The 22,785-nt window shown below is 48.1% G+C and overlaps 1 protein-coding gene across 4 annotated transcripts in view; it reads left to right on the top strand.

Moving 5' to 3' along the window:
* LOC128885235 (ankyrin repeat domain-containing protein SOWAHB) overlaps positions 1–22,785 on the top strand; it is an 81,473-nt gene that overhangs the window by 5,151 nt on the left and 53,537 nt on the right. For all 4 annotated transcript variants that reach the window (XM_054139173.1, XM_054139176.1, XM_054139175.1 and 1 more), the window contains exons 5-6: positions 14,107–14,142; positions 14,487–14,591. In XM_054139173.1, the coding sequence (XP_053995148.1) occupies positions 14,107–14,142; positions 14,487–14,591 (141 nt within the window). The remainder of the gene's footprint in view (positions 1–14,106; positions 14,143–14,486; positions 14,592–22,785) is intronic.

Raw genomic sequence — 22,785 nt, 5'->3', positions numbered from 1 at the left:
AAATTTTCCACTTCTTTCCGTCGAAAAGCACCCAAGAAAACGTGACACTCACAAGTAAGGGTATCCACCGGAAACACAAATCGCTTTCGGGCACATTCGTCCGCACACCTCGCCGCAAAGAAGCTCGCGGGTGGCGCGTGGGACCGCGAGAATTGTTCATTATTCAAGAGCCCACCGTCCATTTGTGACGGACCGCCTTTCATGTACATGAATTCAACTGGGCGGTTGTTCATGTTTCTTAGTCGCGAGCTAGGGATTTCGGGGCACGCCGATCCTCTCGCCTCCGGACATCCTGTAATCTCTTGGGAGCTGGAACCTTCCTCGTCCGAGAACTTTCTTTACCGAGAATTATCATGCACCGTGGCTACGGCATTTCGCCCCTCGCATCCCTAATGACCCCTTCGTCTAGCGTTGTGTCGCGTGCCGCGGTCGTTCGCCGGCCAATCGCCACGTAAACACGTTTCACGTAATTTTCCGGCGTGCCTTCTTCGAAAGGCTCGTTATGAGTCATTGAATGCACAACAGTTACGTGCCCAAGATGGCTTATGGTAACCGTGACGCCGACAATTAGACACTGGGATCGTGATCGACGGAACCCTCCTTGGAAAACAGTTTACTTATGGGAACGCAAGATCACGTCGTGGGCTCGAGTTGGTTTCTGTACGAGCAAAGTTTGTTACGACATTTTGACTCTATCACTTTTGGGCCTTTTGCATTACATAAAAAAATGACGAATGGAAAATGTGTAACAGAAGTTGTAAGTGAATATATTCAGAATTATTTTGTGTCGGGACCAGAATGTGATTTAAGGGATAATTCGCTGAATTTTCGAAATAAATGGGAAGCTATTAGAAAAGGTTTTGAGCCTCGCGTTAACGAAAGGAAATATTAAAACGATGCCACGGAGTTAATGCGGCTGTTCGTAGTCATCGCGCTTCGGGGCTACGGAGCTCGCTCGTTTTTATGTAAATACGCTGAAAATGTGGGTGGTAAAGAATACTATTAAGAGTTGTATCTTCGTGAGAATTTTCGTAATCGTTTGTATATTCTTCACCGCTTCCCCGAAAACGGTATCTGATGCAACGGCGTGTTTTGAAATTTGTGAGCACCACTCGAAGCCTCGCCGCGCTTTTACAAACTCGTTGAAAAGACGTGGAAAAGACAGAACCGTGAGGAAGGAAACGAAGCTTACTGTAATCCGACAAAAACGTTAAAATACTATTAGCTCGGGAGTAAACCAAGAATTTTCTTTCGATAATTTGTAAAACTAGAGAAACGTAGCCTTTTTAACGCCGTATATAATATTTTTCTGTCATCTGCTCTTTCGCCAAAAGACGAACGCGCTTTCATCCCTCTTCGTAGCGCATGTTAACGCGCGAGCGCCGAGGGCGTCTCCGCGATACGCCTAACAAGAAACCCGCTTTTACTTCGACACCTCGAGGACGCGTTCTAATTAGGATCACGCGTGTTCGCCTCTTCTACGGGGGCGAGTCTTGTCGGGTAGTTCCTCCTTTCCGCATGGCGGGCGAAAGAGGCAGGGAGGCGGGGGGTGGCTAGAGATACTCATCGTAAAGGCACCTAACACGGCCATGCCGAACTTGGAATTTCTCTCGTATAGTTCCGCATACATTAGGGACCCTTGGTGAAACTTGCAGGGTAGTTTGCCTCCTGGCGAAAGGAGCGAGGTCGTCGAGGGCTGAGGCGCGCCGGTGCTGAAGGACGAGAGCAACGGGAGGGTGGGGTTCGAGGGTGTAAACCGCACAAAGTAATCTTACAGAATGTATATGCAAAGAGGTTCACTGGCAGAACGCCGGCGGAGAGGGTTAGAGGGGAGGGCACAGCTTGCATGATCCCATCCGCGACAACACCGACAAGACACCTCCAGAGGCAAACTTACCTCATAGTTCGAAGACTCTTCGACCTTTGCTCGCTGTCGGTGTCTTCGCTACGGTTTTTACCCTGTTTTCTTTCCGGAATTTAATCAATAAGTACGGGCATATACGCGTCGAGGGAATGCTAGTCGTATCGAATAGGGTACACGGTTTTGCACTAAATACCGATATGAATTAACTCCGTGCTACGTGATACATTCTTAGGCGTTATTAAAATAATTCGAAATTATAAATTTCATAATAACTTCTTTATTTTTTCGCAAGGGGTTAAGAGGAGATCGCAAACTTCTGAGATGAAATCCTCTGCAATTTTTCATTGGTTTAGCACTCTGACTTTACGTGGATACGCTCTTCTACCATTTATTTTATTTTCTAACTCCTTGCGTACAAAAATAAAATAGGTATCCATTTTCGCTGCCAACATTTAACTCAACACACCTGCTAACTGTATAACAATTTTATAGCGTGAACTCTTTGAAGGGAACGAAAGAACAAAAAGAAACCTGGCACACTTATTAAGGTTACCACTCATTTGCCTCGACGAGCATTTAACGGCTTCAAAGCATAATAACAGCCATACTTTATGCCCGGTATATTATCGAGCATCCATCACACGACGCGTGAAGGCGCTCAAATTCAATTCACGAGCTGACCGGACACTTTTTCGAGCGATGATTTGTCGTCGAACCGATCGACCGTGACAGTTCGTTCTATGATAATCAAACGCTGGGCGAAGTTTAATAACCGGTCCCGGGTAATTGCAGGCTCCGTCGCTGCGGTACCGTTCGCCGTGGCTAATAATTTATCGCCGTTATGTTAACAAGAATATCGCGATCGACGAGCGCGAACGATGATGCGCGACCCAATTCCCTTGGCGCCATCGGGCACGGGACAAATTTACGCGTAGGCCTCGGAGATACACGGCGCACCAATATAAACAGGCTTGTCTACAGGAGTAGTTAGCACCTACTGTTCCCGTGTAGCACTGCTAGATACGGCTAACAGAGCCGCCGACGTTTATTCCGGCCTATTACGAGTTAATCTTGGAAGCATACACATACACGCCGCGCATTATCATTTAAATTGGTGCCGTTATACACGCGCATTAAATTTGTTTGCTTAACAGTCGTGTCGACCCGCCCTCGCTTCCGCGGGAACTCTTTATGCCCTCGTGGCTGGAAGTAACCGTTCGGTTATGGAGAAACGACAGTAAAAATGAGATATGGACGTGATCATTGCACCGTTACAGCCAGTTAACCTGAATTCGTTGCGACTTTTTTCTCTTGTCGTGGATACGCTGGTAAAAGTTACTTTGGGATATGAGATTTCTACTTTTCTGCTAATTTTTAGGGCTTTAGTATTATTTAAAGGATTGAATATGCTTACTATTTCTTGTGTGAAAAGTAATGGAAAAGTCCTCTACCATTATCCAATCTGTAGCTCCTTTCTATTGCGACCAGTTTGCTAACATTTAGACCGACTCACAAAAGCGATGGTTGAACTTACCTTGCACACTACCACGTTTCACCTGCATCCGTAGTCTCAGCATTTCACGACAGGATAGTTTCGTACGGTTACCTGCTCGACTATTCCGTGTCAGTTTTATCGGAGCACGTGACTGTCAAGGATTAATGAAGCTCGGTGGACTACCGGCGAGCGAAATGACTTTCTTCACAGTCGAGGTCCGTACCAAATAAATCAGATTGCCTGATTCCTCTCGTTTCGTATGCGCCATTCACCAAGGACTGGCTTCGTCCGCGGGAGTTCGTCTCCCGTAGTGACAGCAGGAGAGTACGTCGAAAACTGATTGTGAACGTCGCGATAGCGAACCGAGGCTCCTCCCTTCCGGGTCGTTCTTGGTGGTCCAACCGTGGGACAACAATTTTTTCTATTGCCTAGCCGGCCGATCCTTGCGACGACCGTAAGTTAATCAAAGGAGTAACAAAGAGATACGAATGACGCAGTTGCCTGTTTACGGTTCCGTGTTCGAGGTCGCTGAATAATTCTACGTTGAGCTTTTGAACAAAATTCTGTTTTGTTATAGAAAGAAGATGGTAAAATCTAATCCAACCGTATCCATTGGTGTGAAAAATTGCAGAGTAGCTCATCTTACACGAGCGTACAAAGAAACGGTATAGAGTTGTAATTCATAGCCTGCTGGCGGTTCTCTCTCTCATTTCTTTTGTGGCCAAAAGGATCGTGAATTCGTTACAAAGTTTCGAGTCACCCTCCGTCGCGGTCAGGAGTGTCCGAACAAATGGTTGTCAGTGGATCGAAGGGAGGCGTAGTTCTTACACGACATTAGCCGCAGATAAAGGCAGATACTGTCTCCAATCCTGAAACGCACGGCAGGAGCATAGGTATCTTCTTACCGATCGACCGGATGAAACCGGGGAATGACCGATCGAGCGATGGCATTCCTTTCTGCTTGGAAGGCAGAACATGGATGAAGACGCGTAATTTGTTATCGGTACTGTAAAATGCATTCCACACGACACAATGTAGAGGAAAAGAGAGAGAGAGAGAGAGAGGTTGGAAGAAGGCAAAGATCGTCGCGCGAGATCGTCGCGAAACACCGAAACCGCATGAATATTTTTTCCGTGCTCGTACACCTAAGAATATTCATACTACTTTATCTGGTTCATCGATCGTTCGTGTAGTGTCAGCCATCTCTATTAGCGTGACGTTTATACGCACTTTTCAAATAGAATACATGAAAATTAATAAGCATCCGGTTCCGTTCCCCCCGTGCGTCCTGTTTACTATAAATTAGCCGCGAACACGCTCCTAATTATTTTCTGCAATTTCGCCCAAGATGAGACCACCTAGACGTCGTTACGCCACAGCAGACATCTAAAAACAAAAAAAAAAAAAAGACTCGGGGATGGGTCAAACAAATCTTTCCCAATGATTCAGAGGGGATGGTAAGAGTATAAATAGTCCCGCAGTTTCTCGCATCAGATTTGTTTGTATCGGAGTGCCATCATCTCCATCATTTCGAGTCTGTACGGATGCTAAATGACCAAACGGCTTCGAGAATACAACGAGGAACACGGCACGGTACCATCTGCCTATCGATGATTACGTTTCTAGCTAAAACATCCGCCTCCCCGGAAGAAGCGTATCCGTTCCAAGCTAATAACGTCTCTTTCACCGTTCACGCGGGGAAACCGATACCGAGGGATCTCGGGCCTGGGCCCCTGTTTCTCTCTACCGATCCCTCCTCGACTCTGCACAACATTCCGTAGCCGCTTTTTCCTTCGGCCGATACAAGGACGATACCGTCCGATGCGAATCTCGCTCCGTCGCGAGGATAATCTTCCGTTAAACGGTCGTGCGTCGGTGTCCGTGAGGGTCTAAGTCCGTACTTTATGCTAGGCGGTGGTAAGCCAGGAGTGCGCCTTATCAGGGATCTGAGTCGCGCAGTGAGCGGCTATTTGTATTCATAAGTCCGCGGGAGGCCGGCGCTCGCTCCCTGGGCCCTCGAGTCCTGGCTTCCACAAGGTCCCCGTCATTCCCCAGGGATATCCGACCGTCCCGGGCACCGCACGGAGAAAATGGAAGACGACGGAGGGAGAAGAAGAGGGCCACGTCATTCAACCGAGGCGCCCTTCGCGCCGGACATCTTGGAACGGTGGTCCTCGTGCGTGTGGGTACGTTGCAGGTCCACCGTTCGACCGCTGCGTATGCCCCGAGTGTCGGAGAATGTGACCAGTCATCGAGTTATTTAATTTTTCGAGGCACCCCCGTCGCGCATGTTTGCTCAGCCCCGCTGTGAGCACAAATTACCTCGCGACCGAATCACCTCCAGCGAAATATTCGGTCCTCGTCCTCGTCTTCGTCTTCCACTTCTCCCCACGTGGCCGCTGCCAATGGCCAACTGCCATTCATGTCGATCACACTTCCTGGCGATGCTGCGGTCAGGGACCGCGCTCGCCGAAAATGTTACCAATACCTTGCATAAACGCCATTCCGTTCTAATACCGCGGCAATTGTTCGCTCTTGTTCTTAACCGGCGTTGACCAATATTGGTCGTTTGCTAGAGGCATACAGTCCCAGTGCCAACAGCGCAGGGGAGTTCCTAGACACTCCAAAGATTTACTACGGAGCTGGAATATAGCCTTTGACGTTTCCGATAATCGCCGATGCGATTTTTAACATTTTGCACTATGTCGAGTGTGACTCGACATCAGGAAGAATATTGACCCATTGCGTCTACGACGTGGTCCCAATTATACGATCGGTTATCCAGTTTAGCGAATACTACAAACAGCAGGATGAGAGAGCTAAGAAAATGTAGAAAGCGCGTTGACGGACAAAGGATCGCGATAACGTGTTTAAATGCAGATCGGAGAGGAAAAACAAGAACGATTACGAGCGACTGAAACGGGCATTAGCAGACCGATCCTAGTTGCCATTACACGGGTTAGGTTGAAGGATCGTGAATGGGTATGAAGGCGGTAAGGCGTAAAAATCCATATCTGTTGCATATTTAAGTCCGGCCGACTTTGATGACGGTGATTCTCATCGGTCGATAAAACTTGGCGGTCATAACGAAGGAAATCGTTGGTTAGACGCGACGATTGGTCCGGTGTTTTCTTAATTAGCCACAGACGCGTCGAGCATACAACGCTCTCGGGGTTCATTCCCCGCAATCGTGGGGGTGTAGCAGCACCGGCTGACCCCCTTACGTCCGTAGGACACGAGACCAAAACGGACATGGCCGCGTCCCCCGACGTGGTCTAGGCGCGTATATATACGGTCAGCCCACCTCGCTATCTATATGCTAATCCATTGAGATGGTACCCGCAGATTACACCTCGGAATTAGCCCAGAGACTGGGGTATCAGGGCCGCACAGACAGCCAGGGCTGCGCCTATACGTACCTTTATCCCACCTTCTACACGTAACCCGTCCCGTCGAGCGCTTGCTCTCGCCCTGCACTTACAAGCCCGTCCGTATAAACTTACATACGTACACAGCCAGCCAGCCGAGCACACGCACAGGTGTACAGCGTACCTGGTGGAACCGTGGCCCCGCCGTTTGGCGTAGGACCTCTCGGTGACTCGGCACTTCCAGTTCGTTAGCTCGTGTTAATAACGTTAAAGAGGATGCGATAAACTCGTTAGGAGACGAAACAGCGTGGAGGATGGCTAAGCCCCGGTCTTCACGAGCAGGGGGACGTTTCTTTCGTCGCCGTGTCCGCTGGCTGGGAGACCTGTTCCTTGAATGAATCCGGGGGACCCAACCGCCCGATGACGGGATTCCGTTTAACGTTGCTCGGGCGCAAACCGTTACGGCGTTCTGCCACGATAAACAGCGATAGTCTGATCGCGAGGAAGGTTTCTTGTTTACCGAGGAGGACTCAAGGTGAATGAAAATGTAAGGAATTATTTAAATTGAGGCGTTACGAGCAAATTGTTACTGGCTGAAGTGCTCAAAGGTATAAGTCTGGATATGTTAAGTTGGTTGAGAGATGCAAACAAGTGTACCTTATAGACAGCAAAACGAATTCTTGTAATTCAAATGCTGGAGAAAAGACGTCGGCCTGAATGCTTCGGTAACGAGCGTCCATTGTCGTTGCGAAAGGTTCTCGAAACAGTGACATCGCCAACGGGGCAATCGAGTGACGACAGTTGTACGATGGCTAGTGCGCTCGAGTACCATGGTAAATTTATTAGTCGACGGGAATATGATCGCGCGACGCGTATTGCGGGACCGAGGTACATCGAGGGACATGATTGGTACGTACGAATATAATCCTGTCGACGGAGGGCGGCAGGGATCGAGGGGGTGGGATAGCAGAGCGACGTCGATGCTCCATGTTCTCCATCCGGACCAAATTCGACGTGCCGTCCGCGAAAATACGAGGCCCTGGTTATGAATTACTCACAGCCCCGCACCACCGGCGAAACTAATAATCGTCTCCATGACTGAATTTCTCTGGCGTCGTGTAATCGTTCGATGCTCGGCTTGTCGAACGTGGCCCCCGAACGATCCTCTTCGTATTTCAATATGAAAAATGGCTCCGACTCGGAGGATCGTTCCTCTATTCGATCGTACGAATTTCCAAGCAGTGCAAGACGATAGTTACAGTTGAAGACGTATAGGTAGGGTTAACTTGTACTCTTCGAGCTTGTTTACCAAAAAAGAAATCTTTCTAAACTAGCGAGGATATCGTTTCGAATCCTCTTCGTTATTCAAGTCTCGACAAAGACTAGTGTCCAATAATGACGTTAATTCCATTAATTAGCTACCATTGAAATCATACTAGACTATTTCCGTTCATCCGAGCAAAGGTGTACCCAAAAGATGCATCATTTTTATCGCGTTTCACAGCGACGAAATTTCAATTTCTCGCTAAATGTATGCTTTCCAATTGCGCTTTCCCTTCTTTGGGAGCGATTTTGGTGAACAGCCAAAGGGATCCCCCGACGAACAAGCCGGGCCGGTATCTCGCAGCTAGAGTAGATCCGAGGCGCCGCGTGATTCTCCCATTCCGCGCGTTCAGTTCTAACAGCGGTCCGCACTTCGGTCCGCGAATTTCGTCGGAGTCCGGGGCTAAACCTTGGATTATGATCCCCGACGATAGTGGCCGATGGAAATGGCGTTTAGGTAGGTGGGCGCTGGAGCTAGGTAGGCATTATGGTGGTCGTTGGGAGGCGTCGCCGAACCGAACGCTGAATCACCCAGCGAGAGTTTTCCTGTCAGCGGCAGTACGGCCGCCGCCGACCGACGAAGCCCCGTGGAATTGCCTCGTACGGCCACGAAATGAATGCGCGAACGCCCATTAGGGGAATAAATCAGGCCAACGTTATCCGCAGCGTCGCATAATCGATCTCGCGCGCGCCCGCTAATCCGGGGCCTAATCGTTCGTTCCGCGTCGCGACGCGCCCCCATCCGCTGGAAAACTTCCTCCTCGTTAGAGGATGGACGGTGGAGGACCGTGGGGATGCGCCGTTGCGGGTGATCTAGGAACCATGGTCCTCTTCTGGGAACTCTCTCTGTGCCTTCTGGGAAGGGATCAGGACCTGATTCCTTGTGATTTGAATGGATTTTTGCATTCAGAAGTAAGGGCTGACTGATGCGGATACTAGAAACGTTTAGTGGATTTTGATGCTAGAGATGGTGTGGGGTTTCTCAGATAAGTGGCCAATGATGGCGAACACCTAGGCTTCGAATAAATCTGAAGTTTACCGATACGTTTGTCTCATTTCCTCTTTTCAACATTTTCCAAAGAAGGAAACGAGACAAACTTCAGATTCATTCGGACCCTAGGGTTTTGCCCATCACTACAAGTGGTAAATTGTAATATAGTCAATCCCATACGTATTCGTACCCTTGATGTCTATCGAAGAAATTTGTCTAAATTAAATGATAGCTTTGATGTTTCCAAAAGAATGTTTCATTATAAATATGTACATGAATAAACTTTGCACATGTATATATATATAATGAAAAATTTATTTGGAAACATGACATCTATCATTTAATTTAGACAAACTTCTTCAATGAACACAGGGTGAACAAATATTTATCAGACTGATTGTATCTCAGTGGCAATTCAAATTGCTTGTATCCCGTAATTCTTCGTTTCCTCTTTCGATCTTCCACCATTTGCCGAATAACTTGACCCAACGGTTGAAGGTAGCGAAATGTGGCGAACAATGTCCGAAAAGAACATTGGTTGGAAACCACCAACTATTATTTTGCGCCAAAAGAAGTGTTTCGTTCTTATTAAATTAAGTGGCTGCCGATAAATCGTTGACCACGGATGGTGAGGGACACCGCTAATCCACGGACTTCGATAATTGCCCAAACTGTCGGTAATCTTTTAAGTGGTTTCCGCAAACAGCCAGACGTATTAATAGTTGAGCGCCAACGGACATTAACGGGACGCATTAAACAGATATCCCAGCTTTAATTTGCGAAATCGATCCTCCTTCCTGGCCGTTGCTGGCTTTACGTCCGACGCGCGGGCAGGGATAAATTCGAGGGTGCGGCGAGTCGCGAAAATGTTTGGTTAGCATTCGGCTTATTGGCTGGCGAATGTTCGTGCTCTGTTAGGCATGTATGGATGGCCCCCAGGTTATAATAAAGCTAATTCTGCGGTGCTCTTGAGGCAGCTCGTGCCGCAACATGTTTTGCCTCTCGTCCCGCCCGCCATCCCTCCCTCGCCGACTCCTTTCGCGTTTCACCGATATATCCGACCCTCTCGACTCTTCACCTCCTGACTTGGTACCACTGTTCCACGCTTCCCCCGCCTCTCCCCGGCTTTCTCCACGGGCTGGAACAACCGAATATATTTGTACACCCCCTCAGGAGGGTAGCGCGCGTCCGTTTATTAAAACGTTTCCACCCTGACGAGCTCGTTCCGCCTCTATATCTATCTCTGTTTTCTCGTCCTTTCCATTGTCCCGAGAAAAGAAGCTCGCTGGCTGGCTCCATCCAGCACGTGTGCACGATTTTCAAGTGTCCACGCGCTGCTTAATTTAATTATGAAATACGGTTTCGGAATTAGCAACAGCGAGGTCTGTATAAAAACGATCCCTTTTCGGTGTAACGACTGCAGGGCTCTCGATGTAACGCGTTTTTCGCCGTTTATCGAGCGACGGTCCAGGAGCATCGTTCTTTTGTTTGTTCCGAAGTAGGTGGGGTAATAGACAGGAGTAAACCGAGGAACTCCGGGAGTCGAGAGTCTTTGACGTCGAATCACCCGGAAAGTTCTCGAGGACGTTGTCGCACCGGAAAGTTTTAAGTGCGTGTCTTGGTCCTTCAAAGTTTTGGTCCTCCCGCAGGTATCCCCGATCAAAGAGTCAACGAGTCGCGCGTATTTCCCTGGGAGTAGTTCTGCGCCAAGATTCGGGCACGCGTGTCTTCGAATGTTTTGGCTCTTCGGTCCATTCACTCGAGCTGAAGAAATATACAAAGTATTATAGTTGGTTAAACGGGAACGGTGTTTCACCACACTCGAGCTGCCACGTAACAATGTAATCGTAACGGTTGTACGAGCTTCGACGAGTAAGAAATTAGTCTCGAGATAGCATCCAAGAGGGCGGTCCACGCTCAGCGTGACGCCGCGATGCTCGAGGAAATTCATGGAACAACCTGTACAGCTTTGACGGACGCCGTGTTACGATCGATTAAACGAACTGTCCAGACGGGGAGGGTTTGACGACGCCGTTGCATTAATTAATTCTCGGTGATCTCAATTAAAATATTAATTACGAAGAAACAGTGACCCGCTGACGGGACCAGGCGCCGATGAGGATGGACCTATCTTTCCTGCGTCCCCCTTCGCCTACCTCCCACTCTCCCTCTTCGATCTCTGCCAACGATGAATCAGAGGAGCCATCGTTGCGATGCTATTACGATTACCGCGCCTTCTATAAGCTTATCTGATAATCAGCGCCATTATGGTAGATGGTCTTGCGGCTTCAACGTTTCCGACTTGTCCGTCCATCTGATCGTTTACGGACTCGTTGCGTCGAGACAGGATGGGGACCATTTGCATATTTCTGAACCGAGATACGTGGAAACAAGTGTCTCGTGGTTGCTAGTCCCGTCGAAGATCGACGCGATCGCATCTCGAAATCGTTCGAGCATCGAAGAAGCCTACCGGTGACACGAGAATTCTGATGTTCTGGTTTCGAGACAACTATTAATACCCTTCTTATCGATGTCGGAGAAAGAGTGCACCGAGTGCTCGCAAATTTATGCTACGAGCCGCGAAGAGGTAATAAACGTGGCGTTGGTTTCCGAGTTACAGGCTAGAAGTTAGAAGATTCCGTGTTTGTATTCATTCACAGCTTGAAACCAGTAAATGACGGATCTTTCTCATCGCAGGATTTGTTCTCAAGCCTTGAAGAAGGTTTGATCTCTCATAGGAGACAAATAGGACACAAATTGTCCTATAGGACGTCGTTTCTGCCCCTTTCCAAATATCGAACACTTCTCACATACTACATATCTTCGTCTAGCCCTCAGAGGCTTTAGAATGCGAATATGCAGCTACAGTGCGGGCTTAGCGACCCCGAGGTATCCTAGCTAGATGAGGACCAGTGTACCAAAGATAAGAAATAACGTAAATTAAGGAGTTATATAAGGCAAAGTAATGTCAAGAAGAATAGAAACAATTGTATCGTGATGTGTGGATTCAATACAATAACTAAAGTGACATTTATGCACTTAAAAAACCAAGCATTTTCCTCTACCATCGTCGCTATTTTTCGCTTCCCGTTTAGCCGTCTCACAAAAAGTTATCGAAAGGTTACTCGATCTCCGTTTTCGCCAGCGAGCTCCAAAAAAGAAGAAAACCGAGCGAATCTGTTTGCGGGTCGTCCGCCCGGGTATTGTTGGACCCGTCAGGCAATAACAACCGCTTATTGAAAATACGATTGTCGAATCACTGATGGCGGATAACGCTCGGGACACGTACATAATAAAGACTATCTCTCCGTTCGTGTGTATCGATGCATTTGCACGAGAGCACGGGCGTCTCTCGCTCGGAGATAAAGAGGAAGCAAGCGAGTGGCTGTAGCGTACGAAAGCTGGGAACGTACCTCGATGCACCACCTGACGCGACGGGGGGTCAGTGGTTCTCATACCATAACTCCGTTCAGAGGAAGGATGGAGGTGGTGTTGGAAATTTCGAAGTGACACTCGCGGTATCTCGTTGGCAGATCTACCGAGACGACTCGCGTACAGAGGGTGGACGGGATTTGAACCGAAATTAAATTAACCGTGGAACGCGTGGAATGCGAACGAGTTTATGTTGACGGGATCGAACGGCCCCTGAAATCATGATTTCACTTAAGGACACGCGAGGTGGTGTCGATCGATAGAGATATATCGGGGCCCGGCTAATGATGACTCGACCGAATTCAAGCGGGCATCACGGCCCCCGCATCGCTTCGAGTAATTTACGAGGAGTCACGATTGATTCGGCTACGAGTGTCGATGTGAGCACCTCGAACGAACGATGCAGCCGTGACGAGTGAAAATACAAACAGTTTAACAGGGATGAGTAGTCGTTTAACGTTCTTGGGATTAGCCGCTCCTCACCACCTCCTCTATCCTTATTCCTCGCCTCTTTCTCCATTCCTGGATCTTCCTACCGCATCGCATGGACTGAACGCGTAGTTGCGATTAAAGCCGCGGAAACCGAACGAATGGCGCCTGGTACACGCTGCCTTGGACGACATTTTGTCGACAAGTCGGCTGGGTGTTACGAAAATAGTCCACGAACACGAATGCCAATTGTATGTTGTTGTGTTGTTGCGTTGTTGAAATAATAGACAATACACTTCGATAAAGGTATAAATAATGTCATCGATTCTTTCGCGGAGCATGTGGTTGTTGATCTAACTACCTCATTTTTTACTTACCCCATAAATCTCACAGATATCGTCTGATACCCCCCGTTTCCCTAATGCCAAGCGAAAACTTTGTCGAGCGTCCGATCACTTAGACATATGGCCTACTCGGACAGCTACCCTACCTCTCCGAGTACGTCGTTTCGTTGCTTGATCTATTCGCTTGATAGGGAGTCCTGTTGCCAAACAGCCATCGAGACGAAGTTTGCCTAACCCAGACCCCAGCTGACGAACAGCTCTTCGTGCCTGGCGGTGGTCGACAGGGGTTGCGTAAGTTAGTCCAGTCTCCCGCGGTCTTGCGTCAGAGAATCAATTATTGGATCCGTATATCAATCTGATGACCGGAGCGCATTCGTGGTACGCGACGCCCCGCTGGTTTTACGCATTTTCTCTCCAGAACCCCCTTACCCTCTTCGTGGCCGCTTGTCCCGGTGCTCGTAACCGCGAGCACGCATCGCTTCGTGCGTGAATGCACTTCCTCAACACGGCCAACCAGCGACGAATTAAGATCTCATAGATCCCTGGACTGGACGAAAAATTGCAGTCTCGAGGAAGTTGTTAACAAAAATGTAGGATCCTCTTTTGGATTGGAAAACTTTTACCTCTATGTTAACTCCCCGTATAATGAATCTATCTTTACACTTTGATTTTGCGTTTATCTCTCTGGAGGATCCCAGAACGTGCCCTCTTAAAGTTTATACCTTGATTCGGCCCTGTATTGAGCCGACGGTCGGGCAGACGACCGGTTTCACGCGGAGATGCAACGACGGCTCGCCCTGTCACGCGCAACGTTAATTTTTCGAACGACTGAGTGACTGACTTTCTTCTCTTCCCCGCAGGGTGCCGACGAGGATGACAGCGCTTCCGTTGCCTCGGTAAGTTCATCGTAGTCGTCTTCCGTGGATCGGTGATTATCGCGCGCCACTTCGAACGGGGCTGGCCGGAGATGATTCGGCGGACGCCGCCGTCCGTGATAAACGCACGCGATGGATTATCAAGATCTTAATTAAAATTTTCATCGGCTAAGTCACAGGCAAAATTCCCGTCTGGATGTGAATTTCGAGAAACGAATAAAGGGTCGGTAACTTTGATTCCCAATCGGTGCAGCAAAAATAGAAACGAAAAACGTCCACGGTTCTTCGCTGGCTCCGTTCGACCACGGTGTTCAATACCATGGGCAACGTCTATTAATCGGCGCAATTATCGGTTTGGAAAGCAGCAATTGGACGGGAAGTCGCGGGAGTGGTTGGTGAGAGCTGCGCAAGGGGACTATCAGGCGTTGGCGAAACTTGTTGGGGAGGAACCTCGCTTGGCTCGACTCAAGGTAACATAAATCCTGATCTCTTTTTTTGCTTCCGATTCAATCATACAGGATGGTATATTTGAGACCCGTCAAAACAGATAACTTCTGTTCCAAGTATTCTCCCATAAATTAAATAATTTTTACCATTAAAAAAAGAGACAAGATATCAGGGTGACCCGTCTCGAATGATACTATATTTCATCGAGTTCGATACAGATGACAAGTCGAACGCACCACGAAAACGAAGTCAAGGATATCGCTCGTAAATTTCTATCGACTCAAAATAATTACCGTTCGGCAGTGTGTGCGCGTTAAAAAAATTGCGGATTCGCGCGCGATCCGTCGTGCAAGCGTTCTCTGTTATCGTTCGCGCGCACACGGCCAATGGATCTCGCTGAGTTACGGCCGCGCCGCCTCGGGTGATAATGACAAAGGTGGCGGGCCAGAGGTTCGGAAATATAATTACGGTGTGGCTTACCGTAGGCCTGGGATCAGGCCGTTATTACACGCACGGCGGAACTTAACACCTGCGGCGTTGTAAATTCGCCGTTTTCGCGCGCCACCATTGACAGGTCAATAAATCTAAGGGCCCCCGTGGCAATCAGGCGGCCGGTGTACACCAAACCGCCAATATGTGGAGCGGATCACCAGTTGTCCGATAGCAACGAGTTAAGGATTATTCAGGCTATTGATATTCGTTATAATCCGTGTAGGGGTCTCGAAGACACGGAAGAGCTCACGATCGCCAGGGTTCGACGTGTTCCACAGCCACTTGAATCGATGTTGCTCGAAAGGAGGCTAATATTCGTGTCGCTATCTATATCAACGTTTTAGTCTCGTTTATAGAAATAAATGATACGATCCAAGGCGTGGAACCTAACCTCTCGAACCTAATTTCTTCGGTTCGGTTAAATCCAGGTGGCCATTGAGCGCAGCCTGAAAATCGTCGCCGTGATCGTCATCGTCGGATTAGCGATCAGACAGCAGAAACAGTTCACCGCGAACGACGATGTCGTTGTTGTTAGCACGCGTCGTTTCCTGACCGAGCAGTTTGAGCTGGCCTTAGCGGTCGTTCCGCGGAGAATGTCGATGGCGAAGGTGGAGTTGAATATTTCAGTGGGATGGAAAACGGCCGGGAAAGCGGGGGGTTGCGGCACGCTGGCTGGAGGTGGTCCGCAAAACGGGGGTTGGAGGCGGCCGAACCGCACGGGGGCTGCGTGCTGAATTCATTCCGCTGGACAAGGTTGCCCCACACCCTTGCTCCAGGCCACGTCGGCCTCATCCCTTGGGATAAATTGGCCGAACCCGCGTGTTTGCGGATAACATCGCCGCGATATACGCTTCGCCTATGGCCGCCGTACGAACGTAACCGTACACGGCCCCACGGTTTTTGCGACGAGTATCTCGCGCTCCCGTGGAAATTGGCAACGAACTTCGTTCACGGTGTCTTTTCCATGCTCTGCTCCCTGCAGCGTCCTACACTCGTCGTCTATCACGCCAGACCGCTTTTACATTGCTCGCGAGAACGCGGAAAAATGTTTTTGCCCTGGGTGCGCGTGGTTTTATTCGAGTCTGGTGCGTTGTATCTCTTTTATCACGAAATTCGTATCCCTCCCGGGAAGCGTGGCGCAGATATTTTTAGTAATTGAAGTCGAGGTTCCACGGAATTCGCTGCCTTTGATTAACCTACTAAAACTCCTGTAGAGGTCTTGAACTTACGCTTTATCGAGATGTAAGGTACCACTTTGGAAGGTATCATGTTAAAACTCTAAAAGTTTCAAGACTGGAAATTTCCAGATAGCTCGTTCGCCAAATTAGCGAACACCGTCGCTAATTTTAGCCGATATGTTCGTCGATACAGAAATTCGTTATCGTTCGTATTCCGGGCGATGTAACATCGTTTCCAGTCGAGTCTTCGACACATGGGATATATATTAATCCATCGATGAATATGCAACGGGTCAGGTCGCGAGAACGCGAGGGCAACGGGATGCAGGAGACAAAGTGAAGCAAACGATGGGGGGATGTCGCGGTCGAAGGGGGGGAAGGGAATGTCGGTAGGCATTCCAATTATTCCCCCAGTAATTAAATCAACACGGAAGCTAATCAACGTTACTCCCACTCGACGTTGCTCTCCCCTTCGGCCAATTTTTGCGCGGATAAATAAATCGGACCATTACCCGATATATCCGGGACGGGAAATCGTATTTCGCGCTTGGTTATTGCGAGGAGTGCAAACAATCCAAATCTATTTGTTTCCGACGAAGAAACGAGAAAAAAAGAAGGAGGAAGCTACTGCGAGCTGTGTATTACGAATGAGTCTTAGATAAACAAATATCAACCATCAAAATAGTGTAAATCCACGAGGACGAATTATCAAATGCTTCCGCGAAATCAAAAGAATGCAAGGAAGTACTTGGAATTATCATCGTGGACACCAGCTGTCCACCACGATTACTTTATAAATTCCGATCACATTGCATCGCCGTTCGAAGCGCGAACCTTTTACATCTCCAAAAAAGGAAGGTGGTCTCTTACCACTTTCTTAACGAACGCCTTATATACCGCGATCAACTGTGTCGAATCCTCTAAAACACCCTTCTCAATCTTTTTCGAGTGTCCGTGCAAATTCGCGCGCTGATCGATGACGCATTTGGAAGCCCGACAAAAGATTCGGGACAAGCTCCCTCGCGACCTTCTTTTCCCGTAGCGTTAATTAGCCATTTCTGGCACGTTGTTCGGTATTCGTGCACTTTTGTATTTATTGTTTACGAGGCCCCGTCGGGAGTCACGGCGCGTAGCTTTCCTTTTCTCGCTGGATAGTTTACGAGCCCGTATTAAAGAGCCGTTCACACACGTGGGCTACGTGATCGGTGCTCGAACGCCGTAGACGGCCATTGTATTCGCCGGGTCAGGTGTACATCGTCGTCGGGGTACCGTGTGCCCATTATACTTTATTAACGGACGCGTCTGGCATCGCGATAGATTCGACTCTTCGATTCGTGCGTCCCTCGGAAATGCAGGACGGGTGCATCGGTCTGACGTGGCGGCGGCCGTCTCTCACTCGACTCCATTATATTCCTTTCAGTGAAATCCTTAAAATCCTTTTTCGTCCTTTCGACAGGTGCGGTGCTACCGGTTTCGGCCCAAATATCGCGGCCAGTTCGATTGCGTGTCGAGCTTTCGGTACCCGTTATTAACGGGAACGATTGCTATGTGGTTATCTTGCTCTTTATAGTCGAGAATACATCCAAAAGGGTGGATTTTTATGTTATTTTAAAGTGCATCCGTGTTTCGATCAATTTGTACATGTAATTCATTAAATGAAGCTTGTTTTAAGTCTTGAATTGAGGCAAACTTTCGATGAATGTAACAATCGAGTCAAAATGATGGTACTCGGACAGGAATTACGATTAATAATAAACAAACATCACGACAAGTCTGAAGAGTATTCGTACAATTGAATTATTCAATCGAAATTAACACGAGTATCATTACTGAATTGATTTCAATATAAAGTTTAGACTACGGCCGTAATATCGTGTCGAATCTCTTGTTTTTAAAATTGTGGTTTGAAAGAATTACTTTTTGATACTTCCTCGTCACGGTTCCGTTGCCTCCGAGCCGATCCTCGCGAGCAGATTGGACGTTTGTTCCAGCGCGTGAGAAATTCACTACCTGGCTATGCCACGCATAGTCACAAATTAAATCGCGAGACGAGGAGTTAATTGCACGAGAGTTGTTCTACAAATAGAGACAAGATTGCTGGCGATTTCGTAAATGTTTATTTATAAAAACAGAGAAGCGTTTCGTCCGCAACTCGGGCTCATAATCTCGTTCCGCGTTTTAGTGGCTCTTACGGAATCGCGTCAGCTTGATCGTGTGATATAGTCACGCGGTTCGTGTGAAATATTTTTATCTTTACCGAAAATCGGCGTTCATTCAAAATAGTGTTCTTGTCTAGAGTACTATTTATGGCATGATGATGCGAATATATTCTTATACGCAACATATTGTCTGAATTGTGTAGAATAGAATCTGAAAGAGACGTACGTCGATTAAAATATAACTCAGGCCACAGCTACTACGATTTGAAATATTTCTTGAAAATTGAAGACGATCCCAGCTACTGCTTTGATCTTTCCGAGGCGAACTGTCTCCTGAAACCTACCGAATATGTGTACTTACGTACCCGAGCAACGAAATATGGTAACGGAAAGCCGTTGGCAACGATCACAGCATTATATATTGTCCGTTGAGCTGGGTTCAGCGCACGTCCGTGTATTTATCTGGTGGTATCGGTTGGTTTAATAACGCCAGGCAATCAGAAGGTGTTCCCTCCTACCTACTCCTGCATTCGCCGGTACACCCGTCGCCCCTCGCCGATAAATAATAACCATTTGTATCGGTTTCTAATTACTCGCTCTAAGCAAACAAATAAACGGCAAGCCAGGCAGAAGACGCGCCGTGAGAGGCAGCCTTAATGTTATGGTGGCTGCGGGCTGATTTAAGGAGTGTGGGACCGCCCACCTCGAAGATGCATCTCCCAACCGACCATCGGTCCACCTGTTATGAGTGTTCCAACGCCACTGTGCGTTCTTCTTTTTTCCTCGTTCGGTTCCCGATAGCTTGTCCCGATACGTGACCGTGAAAAATATCAGAAATACCGCGGCGTAATTAAATTGCTCGGGAACTGCGATTCCCATCGACGACCGATTGGACGCTGGAAAAGATCCATCTCGCGGTGCTGACTAATATTCAGCAGTCCTAGCAAATATTGCTGGAAATTATTAAACGATCATCTAGGATGCTCTGACATTGTTTGGAAAGCAATTAAGCTCTAACGAAACACCAAAATGGATTTCAAAATCTCGACTGTAGACAAAATAAAGTGATCGCCTATCTTTCTTCACGCTTATTCGTAGCTTAACTAGCTGCTAGCATTTATTTTGTCGTAGAATGCAGTCCATCGTGTGCCAGGTACCTAGACTCGATTACTCCAACCGCGATTGCAATTACAGCAATTGGTTGTTGCCGTTCGAGCACTCATTAGACTAAAACGCGCAATATTTTCTGGGACGCCCGATGACCGGATGTCCCACCGCGGTTTATCATCGGGTATTCGTTTCCAGAGGCGATTCTTTCCCCGTCGGATGACGAGGATGATCGATAAGAGGCACGTCGAGAGGAGAAACGCGTTTTCGCTTAAAAGGTCCTCGAAAAATGTCGACGGTAGTTCGTTACCAGGGGGCTATTAGCGGGCGTAACGCACGTCGTAGCAGCGTCGCAGGACTAAGTAAACCCTGGCTAACAAGGAGGCGTATCCGACGGCCACGAATGATCTACCGATCCAGATTTGGCATTATTTCGTTCTCCGTTTCTCCCTACGACTCCGTCCTCTTCGTCTCCGTCGTGCCTTTTTTACCCGTCGACCCTTTTCTCGCTCTAGCTCGCGCGTACACGCATCCCGGAGACCTCGCAGGCTATACCTCTACCTGCACCTCCTACCTACGCCCCCGAATATTAACACTCTGATTTATGCGCGTAATTATCTCTAGTTATTTTCTCAGGAAGGCCCCGGCGCGCCTTCGTTGCTTGTCTTCGTAGCTGCCGGCGCTGATACACAACAAATTAACTGTTCCTTCTTCCGACTCCCCGTTATCCTCGCGTACCCCTTCCAGATCCCGGCGTTTTCCCTCTTGGTATCGCGACTATTTATAGGCGCCTCGTTCCGCCTCGTAATTGCGTTCTTATTATTGGACGAGGCCCCAGTCGACGGATGGTAGCGAAGCCACTCTTCGTCCAGTCAAGTGCTTTTACGAATTGCGTATTTTCGTCAGGAATTACAGACTTTGCATCTTTTCCTAATAATTTCAATATTTTATTTTATTCGAAAAAGTGACATTCGCTTGGTCGTCCTGAGGTACATACAAAATCAGGCGCCATGTCGAGCGCGTTAAATTTTCCATTTCGTTGCACAGTCCGAGGTGACTTTGTCGCAGTTAGACGAAGAGAAAGTTGGGTTGTTGGGTAGAATGGTAAAACTAAGAGGACCGATAGTGGATCAGCGCCGGAGGGATGGTTTCTGGAGCAGGCAGGGTGTAAGATCGGGGCGCCAAGGAGGCGTCATCTTCCCGTGGCATCGTCTTCCGCGACACGATCCGACGGACGCCAGTGCTTGTTTTTCAGGACCCCAAAACCTCTCCTCTTTTCGCTCTAATAGTCTTCTAGAATTTCACGTTTCGTTTTGCCTCGGCGTTCCCCAACTATTCGTGCTCGAATTAGTCCCTCCTGCTCGTACGTAGATACTACGCGAACGCACGTTTTAATCGACGAACCCTTCCTACCGAAGAAAACGAAGAAAACGTTACAAAGACAATGGCGACGGTGGCCGTGAAACTCGAGAGTCGAATTCGTCTAGCTGAAGAATGGGCAACTTAATCCTTCGCGAAGTTTATTTTATCCTTTTGAAATAGGAACTATATCTCGCTTGTTCGTGTAATGATTCGTGAAAGTATGCGTATTCAAGTATTTACCAGGTTACGGATATGGTACATAATTATCAAGTATTCAGAATCAATTTAATGTAGTTATCTATCTATATTCACGAATTATTGTTGAAGTAAACAACACCATGAGTCGAATCAGCTACAGAGCATCCAATACAGAGTATACTCATCTCCACACGCGATATACAAATTAAATACACTATGCTCTGTATAGTTAGTACAAACTACAGAGTTACTAGTTGTTTCAAAGATTGTAATATCTCCTCAAAGTTCCACTAAATTCCATGTAGTCACTCATGTCAATCCTATCCCAGAGTGGCGTAGTCTTCTCTGTACATTGTGCCTGGAATTTTCATGATTCCCGAGGATCTTCGAGGTCTCTGGTCGTTTCATTGCTGGTAGAGTTTCCCTTGCAGCCCGCAGCGACGGATACTCTTCGTTCTTCGTGATTAATGTCGCCGATACAGGTGCGTTTCGCGAGGCGTACGTGGGTTCGCACGCACGGCCGAAGTCGATCCTTCGGCCGTAACTTCACCGTGCCCTGAGCGAGGTTCGGTGAAATTATGCGAGTAATAACGAGGAACGACGGAACGTCGCTCGGTATCTGGCCGCGAAATCGTTCGTGTCGCGCGGTCGTCGATCGTGGCCGGTGCGCTCGAGAAGCGTACTCCTCGACGGCGAGAGAGAAGGTGGAAAGAAAAAAATGCAAAAGGGCGTTCGCCATCACGTGGAATACACGCGTTTACGCATATATCGTGGCCGAGTCGAGTCGAGTCGGTGACTGCTTGTTCGCACTGTGCGCCGCTAATTAGCTTCAAGACCGATGGCTATCTGTCCGACCACATGTCCCTAAAGTGGCGAGCTCAAACATCCGGTACGCCCCTTCCGTTCGGAAACGCGGTCGGTTTCTTCGCCGTGGCGGAATCCATCGGTCGATTAAGATCCGTTTTCACTACCAGTCTTCTGTTCGCTTGGACTTCCATTTTAACCCTGCGATAGCACCCTTTTATATCCCTCTAACCCTTTGCCTTCAACGCTTGGTACAGTCTTCTAATTATAGCGTACGCCTTGCTTCAAAATGCCTAGAGAGCATGTATGTAGCACCTCGAATGCAAGAAAAAGTATATCATGACAACTCGACATTTCTGACTGGTGTGTCATGATATCGCGACGTTTAATTTCCCGAGATAACGAAATGCCGTGACATTCGGTGGCTCGACGTTAAAAGTCGTGACTTCCTATCACGTGAAAACGGACCTATAGGCGCGTCGCCAGGTCCCTCTTTGTTGAGTTGTATCAGTTAACGACGCCGATGTCAAACAAACGACCTGCAAATGCGAGTGGCATCTACACTCGGTCGTATCGATGCGTGACAACAGCTGTAGGCACTTTAAAATTCATAAAGTACGCGTGTCACCCCTACTCCGATAATTATACTCACATGCGAGATCGGATTATCGGGCGCTGGCCCTTTTCCCATGCGCACCGCGTCGCGTTGTGTCGAACCTGGCGAGATTGACGGGAAAAGACACCTTTTGTGGATGTCAACTTCAATTTGGTAGGTGGAAGAACTCTTCCTTGTTGAGAATCATCTTTTCGTGTTTTTAATTATTTATCAAGCATGAATCGAATCCCTAACAACAAATTTTGTCAATGTTCAGGATATTACCGTGCTCCAAATTCTGTAGTAAAATTGGAACTACTCG

The sequence above is a fragment of the Hylaeus volcanicus genome, chromosome 2 (assembly GCF_026283585.1).
Source record: "Hylaeus volcanicus isolate JK05 chromosome 2, UHH_iyHylVolc1.0_haploid, whole genome shotgun sequence".
In the NCBI taxonomy this organism is placed as follows: domain Eukaryota; kingdom Metazoa; phylum Arthropoda; class Insecta; order Hymenoptera; family Colletidae; genus Hylaeus; species Hylaeus volcanicus.
Note: the sequence above shows the minus strand (reverse complement) of the source record. Positions and strands in the feature narration are given on the sequence as shown.